General features: G+C 23.4%; 1 protein-coding gene across 1 annotated transcript; it reads left to right on the forward strand.

Moving 5' to 3' along the window:
* Positions 1–5,521: 5,521 nt before the first annotated feature.
* LOC110633356 (uncharacterized) lies at positions 5,522–6,549 on the forward strand. Its single transcript, XM_021781925.2, has 2 exons — positions 5,522–5,679; positions 5,837–6,549. Exons 1-2 carry the CDS (start codon positions 5,672–5,674, stop codon positions 6,405–6,407), a joined length of 579 nt encoding a protein of 192 aa, XP_021637617.2. The 5' UTR covers positions 5,522–5,671; the 3' UTR covers positions 6,408–6,549.
* Positions 6,550–7,928: the final 1,379 nt, after the last annotated feature.

The raw sequence follows: 7,928 nt of genomic DNA on the forward strand, positions 1-7,928 counted from the left end.
AGCAATAATGTCCAACTGCTAGCATAGCATGGAAACTTTTATAAGGCTTCAAGTGGCTTGTAACTCATTTTCCTTTTTCGTTTTCTTAAATTATAATTTACTTAAAAAAAGTAATTAATTTATCAATTTTTTTAATGCATTCTTCTTTAGTGTGCATATTTATTGATAAATATATTATTAATTAATTCTTACTTAATATTAATGGAGGAATTTATTAAAAAATAAATAAAATTTATTGTGTTAAATTTATTTCTTTGCATCTTCAATTAGTCCATATAATCTCTTTTTGAGATAAAAGGAAGAGCCCAAAGTAAAAGAAACAAATTAAAAGCACCTAAAAACATTCTTAAAGTCTTTAATAATCAACTGCCAACTATCAATTTTTTTTTTCCTCTCTCCATTTATTTTACGAAAATTTCATATTTTTTAATATTTAAATTTTAATTTTATTATATATCCTTTTCTTGATAAAAAATCTTTTGCTAATTTTAGCAACAGATTATAAAATAATTTGCTAATTTAAAAATACTTTACAATTTAATTACATAGTTACCCATTACTAAATTTAGCAATGGATTATGAATATGTTGCTAATTTATTGCTAAATTATTCGCCAATATTTCAACATTTAAAATTAGTAATGAAATTATGTTCATTGTTAAATTGTGCATCAATTTTTTTTAACGCTGTAATTAGTAATAAAATTACATCTGTTATTAATTCTAATTTTACTATACAAATATAGTTTATACTTCATTGCTAATTAACAATTAACAAAAATTTTATTACTAATTTTTGTTATTAAACTGTGTATTTCTTGAAATGTACACTACAATTTATTTATTGGGGAACCAAAAATGCAATATGGTAAATGACTAAGAACACAATATAAGTAGTAAGGTAGGTGACAATAATCCAAAGAATCAACCTAAATAGGAATATACACCTAATTAGAAATATATGAAGATACTACAATATAGAAAATGATCAAACTAACATGAATTATAAAGTTTAATCTAAATGACAAAATAAGAGAAATCATGATCTTGATTCCTCCCTTTGCTTTAACAATAACAGCAACTCAGCAAAGATATGTATGTGCTTTTCCAAGGTAGAGTCGGACCCATGAAAAAGAGAAAGCATATATATCCTTTTCTCATATATATATATATATATATAAAATTGTGCATAACACGAGTATTCTGCTAGTACTTTATATAACAATGCAATTCCACCTTATCATTGATAACACTGTTAGTGATTAACAAAAATGCCACATTAATATTTTTAATTTCAAATTAACCACAAATTTAAATTAAAATAAGTGTGATCCTTTTCTCATCATAAATAATTTATAAGTTTAATTTAATCATAAAAACACTAAAAGAACAAAACATATTTTTCTAAATTATTTTTTTAATATTTAAAATTATATTTTTTTTCTTGAAAAGTAATTTTGGCTCTCTAACCTCAATATTAAACATGCACATAATAAGATTATATCATTTACATAGTAAAATATTTTTCATTTGATTTTAATTTACATTTAAAATAAAATTTGCAAACAATTGTTATATTGTTAGTGAGATAAACAAGTATTTTCAATTGGAAAATTCCAATGATGTTTATAGAATCATCCCCAAATACCTATGACAATGTGTTTTGATGGTATATTGATTACATATAAAGAAAAAAGAGAGAAGACTGTAATTTAAAAATTTTCCTAAGTTATTGAAAGATATTGTGCAATATTATTTATATTTTATTTTTTATCAATTGAGTTTTAATTCATGAATTTAATTATAATTTTGAAAATATTATAATATTATTAAATTAAAACTTATAATTAATATTATTATTTATTTAATATCTAATTAAAAATCCAATTGTGTTATAATGTGAACCATACTTTTTTTATAATGGTTTTGATGGTAAATTCTTATTTAAATTTAATTTATTTTAAATTTAATATATAAATATATAATAGATAGATAATACTACATATTTAACATTATGAATTTATGATAAATAAGAAAAATGCAATTTTGACGAAGACTCTTGACAATATGTGGGCTAAAAGTTCCTTTGCATTAAATAATCTTTTCCACACGTAATTTTTCATAGAGTAGGTGCTAGAAAATTAATTGGATCTTGGAAATGAATATAAACACATTCGCCAAATCAATTAATGGGATGGGGCCTTGAAAGTTGCCGGTCGTTTCACATGCAATGACTGATTAAGGAGATTGGTAGGGGTCACATCTTTTCAAATTAATGATTGATTAACAAGATTGGTAGGGGTCACATCTTTTCAAATTTTTATTTTTAATTAAGTTAAATGTGAATATATTTCTACTAAAGTTTGAAAGGTTTAAATACTTTTCTATTAGTTTAATTAAATAAAAATTTATTTTTTATTAATTTAATTAAAAAAATTAAAATTATGAATAAAATATATAAAAACACTTACCAGTTAAAAATCCATTAGAACTTGAAAGAGACGGTAAACTCAAGTGTAGCCAAATGAATTAATGGAATCATGACGAGACAAAAACATTAAATAAATATTTAAACCCCATAAATAACTTAAATTCATTGATATTCAAAATGATTAGAGCTTAAACGAAGATATCACATATGGAACTTACACTATTTTTGGAGAAGGTTAAAAATAGAATAAAAGAAAGGAGATGAACAATATAATAGAATATTCTACCTTTTCCTTATATGGAAGATAAGGGAAAATTAAAGAAAGAAAATTTTTGAAATAAAAATTATATGAGAAACATAAAAGTATTTTACTATGTATTTGATTGAAATTTAGAGCAAAATAAATAAAATTACTATTTGATGTGGCCCAACCACGAGTGCATGGATTGTTCAACTAGTATAGATAAAAATATCATTCTCTCGAAGTGTGAAGTACAAAAAATGTTATTGTATATTATGAAGTCTTATATATATATAATTTTCTATGTTGTATTCTAGAGATGATGATTTAAAATTTTAATGAGATTTAGGGAGATATATTTTCCTTATTTGAGTGGGAGAAATATTTTTTAACAAGTGCAGAGTTATTTTCCTATATAATATAAAATTTTTATTTTAGTGTTTTTCCTAAATTAAGTAGGATATCTAATTAGATTAGAATTGAAGGATTAACACTATAAATAAGAATACAGTGAAAAAGTTATTTAACTTTCTTCCTATGAAGTGGGGGCTTTCACCTATTGAAAAGAGTGGTTTTTAGCCTATGGAGTGAGTGACTTCGCTAATTGATAAGGAGTAATTTTGTCTATTGATTAGGAGCTCTTAGCAATTACAGTATCATGGAGGGAAAAATACTTTGGACGAAGGACATAGAATTTAAGAGGAAAGATTTTTTGTTCATTGGTAAGAGGACTCAAAACACCCTTTATGATGTATAATGCAGTTAAAATAGTAAATATATTTGGTTATTTCTAGAGGAGACTAAGAGGAACTAACTAATGTATTTACTATAAGCAGTTTAATAGTGGAGTCTCTTGAGTATAATTAAGATAATGTATAGTAAGTTTTGAACTTGTAATTGATAATTAAATTTGATTATAATGGAAAATGGCATGTCTTTGGATGTAGCCGTATATGAAAAGGGCGAACTATGTAAATATTGGTATTTTGTTTTCACTTTACTTTTTTTTTTTTATATAGTTTACATGCTTATGCGGTACACAACTATTGATATCAAAGCATGAAGATGATGTTGGTGAGTTTTGTTGAAGTTGAAGCTATTGCAACATGTAAAAGTCGCACATGCAATATGAAAGATGCAAGAAAGTTGAAATTGACGTGAAACTCTTGATGCAAAATCGAGAAAGTTGATTTTATCTGTTTACCAAAGTTTACCAACGAATCAAGCTATTTCCAAAGTTTACCAACGAATCAAAATAACAGATATCTTGCTTCTTTTCATTTTATCCTTGTTTTCCCTGTAAAGTAAGTTTCTAGGGATTAAAGACTGAAGCTAACAATTATATATCTTGTGGGTCTTAGCCACATAAAACAATTACCATTGAAATTATATGACTAGTGATATTTGATTCATGCCCAAGATCATTTTAATTTGATTCGGTTTAGCAAACTATCAATAATATTTTAATTTAAAAATATATAATAATAAAATAACTCAACTATTTAAAAATTTTATTAAAAATTTATTTTGATATAATTGATTATGATTGACATTTGAATTTAAAATTTTATAATATTAAAAGAAGTTCTAATGCCACCGAATTAAAATGCATTAGTTGCCCATCTTTCAGCAAAGTGATGCCGTCCGTGTCCCAAGAGAAAGGAACAAATTGGAAAGACATAAAACTTGCCTTTCGTCTTCAATAATCAACTGATATCAAACTTTGTCTTTTTTTTAATAGAAAAAAGCATTTATCATAATTTAATTAAATATAAATGAAATCCACAGCCTATTTTTTTACTTTTAAGTCAAATTAGCCCTCAAGTTCTTATTAAAGCTCAAATTGCCCTAAAATTATTATACATGAAATCCACAGCCTTTTCAAGGTGCGTGAGAAGCTGTTTTTTTTTTTTTCTTTTATTTTAATTTATATTTTTAATTTATAATGAATTTAAATTTAAATTTAAATAATTATATAAAATATAAAATAGAGTTTTTTTATATTTATAATTTTAATTAATTATAATTACAATTATTTTATTTTTCTATTTTTAGTTAATTATATGAAAATATAAAAATTATATTTTTATATTTTATTTTAGTTAATTATAATTAATGTTAATTTTTTTAATTTTTATTTTTATTTTCAATTAATTATATGAAATTGTGAAACTGTTATTTATTATTTATTTTTAAGTAATTATATTAAAATAATATTTTTTATATTTTTAATTTTCGTTAGTTAACACTTATTATAATTTTTTGAATCTTAATTAGTTATATTAAAATATAAATATAATATTTTTTTATACTTTTTAATTTAATTATTTGTAAATATAACAAATTTGGTTTTCAATTTCAATTTTAATTTTATAAATTTACTTAATTACATGAGAGTATAAAAATAGCATTTTTTATTTTTAATTTCAATTAATTATTTTTGAAATAATATTTTGTTATTAAAAATAAAAATTTATTAAATATTTGTTTAATTGGTGCGTGTATCTCACTTTTTAATGGTTGGACTATTTTGAGTTTTAATGAAAACTTGAGGGCTAATTTGGCTCAAAAGTAAAAAATGGGTTAAATTGAACTTTCTTGAAAAGTATAAGGGGAAATTAGACATTATTCCAAATATAAATTATCATTTTATTAAGTAGAATAGCATCACATGCGTGCAAGTGACATGCAAATAAATTATAAAGTAAATCTAATATAAGAATATTTATATTAAAATGTGTGCATAATTAATTAAAATATGTCTATAAAATATATAATTTTATATGTAAATATTTAATTCAATTGTTGATGAGCTATCGTGTGAACTCAAAACTCTCTATATTTGCACCCTATATAAGTTATAAAGACTTCACCATGAGTCAAACGTGCTTATATATAAAGAAATAAACTCAGGCAAAAATGAATTCAGCCTACTCAAACAAGATTTATTCCAATTCCAAACGAGTTAATTTCTTGAAACATTAACAGCAATCTGCTGCCATGGGCGGGTCTTTCTCTCTCTCTCTCTCTCTCTCTCTCTCTCTCTCTCACATACACACACAAATCAACGTCTGTATGTTTGTGGGAATGAAAGCCATTTCAATGTCAAATAGCTATATCTATATTCCAATGAAATTTAACTGCTGCTTTTAAATGTCCTTTCAGGAGTAAGCGGAGCATTGGGAAGATTAAAGACATACTTATGAAAGCACTGGATGACCTTGTTAGTGTGAACTCAATATTCACAGTAGCTGTCTTCCTGGGCTTATCTTTTGCCTCTCCCACCGGGCTGCATAGCCTTGAAGTTAACCGACCTGAATGTGACCCAGACGTTAAGATGGTGAAGCGACTGATCATGTATGAAGTTGTGTCATTTTCTAGCTTCCTCCTTTCGAGCCTGGTAGCAAAATCACTCAAGATTTTTCTCAGCATTTTTTACCCCGACACAGATCCATCAGATTCGGATAATAAAGCCAAGGCTAGTTCAGATAACAAGCTGTTTCACTCAGGCAGAGGCTTCATGTTCGGAATATCAATACTTGCGTCAATTGTTGGAGTGTTGTTTTTAACAATTTCGATGAAGTACGTGGTTGAGATAAAGATAGGGAAGCTGTCCTGCGGGATCCATGAGACTTGGGCTTCTGTTATTGCACTGTGTGTGTTAGTGGCTATTGCTCTCTTTTTTTACTTACCCTTCATGTTGATTGCTCTAATTTATTGCATGATAGAGCCATAAAAATATGGCATATAAATTGTGGGATATAATATATCTGGCAGACAGCATATAGGATGCTGTTTCTTGGATTGCTTTAATTTGCATAATTGTCATTGTAAAATTTTACGCCCTGCTATTAATAAAGCAACCTGCGTTGATATCAGTAATTCCAATTCTGATTATTCTTCTGGTGACAAAATATAATTCACTTTTTAAGATACATAAAGAATCCACATAGAAGGAATTAGATTGAAAGGATATGTAAGAACTTGTCTGCGTTTTCTATAATTAATTAACTTAGCAGTATCAATTAAACTGTGTTTTTGTGTAAAATGAAAAACTCACTTACCATGATATCAATTAAACTTCTAAATTATTTTTTAAGCGTCTGTAGACGAGCATCTACATGTGAGTCTATGAATTATAAAGTTTATTTGATATTACTAATTTAACTGATATTAAAAAATATCATTTCAATAAGTTAAAAATATTAAAAATTAATTTGATATTTTTTTTATAAAAAAATTTAATTTGATATACTTTAATTATAAAAAATTTAAAACAACTAATTAACTTTATTAAACTGTTTTTTTCAAAATATTTAAAAAGATTTTTTTGTTAAAAAAATGGCCTTTTCCACAATATCAAATGGGCCCTTAATTACTTAATTTAAAGAAAAAAAATACTCTACGGTGGAGTCTTTCTTTAATGGGGTTCTTTTCATTGATTTAAAAGACAAGAATATGATAAGAAAACAAATTAACAAACAAATTAAGAATTAAAATATAGTTGATTTTTTTAACTTCCTACCTAGTCTAATGATTAAAAGTATTGTTTTATTAGAATACTAGCGAAATGTTCATATTATGCGTTAGTTAATTTGTAATTTTTAATTTTTAATTACAATCTAAATAATAGTAAATTGTTATTATAAATTATTAAATTAATTTTTATTCAAATTTCTCTTTTATTTAATTTAAATTAATTTTTATCCTATTATGGCAATAATTTTTTAATTAATTTGAAGTATAGTTAATTAAAATGCATTATTTAACTCTTTTTATATATAAATTAATTATAATTTATATAATTACTTTGTTTAAAATATTATAAAATTATTTTATTTGTAAAAACAATTTAAAAATTATGAAATTTTTATATTTTATCTTATAAATTTATATAAAATGATATTTATTTTTTTAGTACTTTATAAAAAAATAGATTAAATTAATAAAAAAATAATATTATATTCAAAAATATATAAATATAATTTTTTATAACTAATATGATAAAAATTTATTTTAAATTACTAATAATGAATTGAATTATTTAAATTTAATAATAATAAAAATGTATAACATTATTATTAATTAAAAATATTATTTTTTTATATATATATTTTTTAAAAGTGCTATATCTTTATATTTTTTAAAGTGTTATAACTATTTTTCTATTAACATGATATACTTTTTATAAAAACATTTTTTTCACAAAAATTATTATAACTTTACATAAATTTATAATATAAAATACAAAAATTTT

This window comes from Hevea brasiliensis, chromosome 7, assembly GCF_030052815.1.
Source record: "Hevea brasiliensis isolate MT/VB/25A 57/8 chromosome 7, ASM3005281v1, whole genome shotgun sequence".
NCBI lineage: Eukaryota > Viridiplantae > Streptophyta > Magnoliopsida > Malpighiales > Euphorbiaceae > Hevea > Hevea brasiliensis.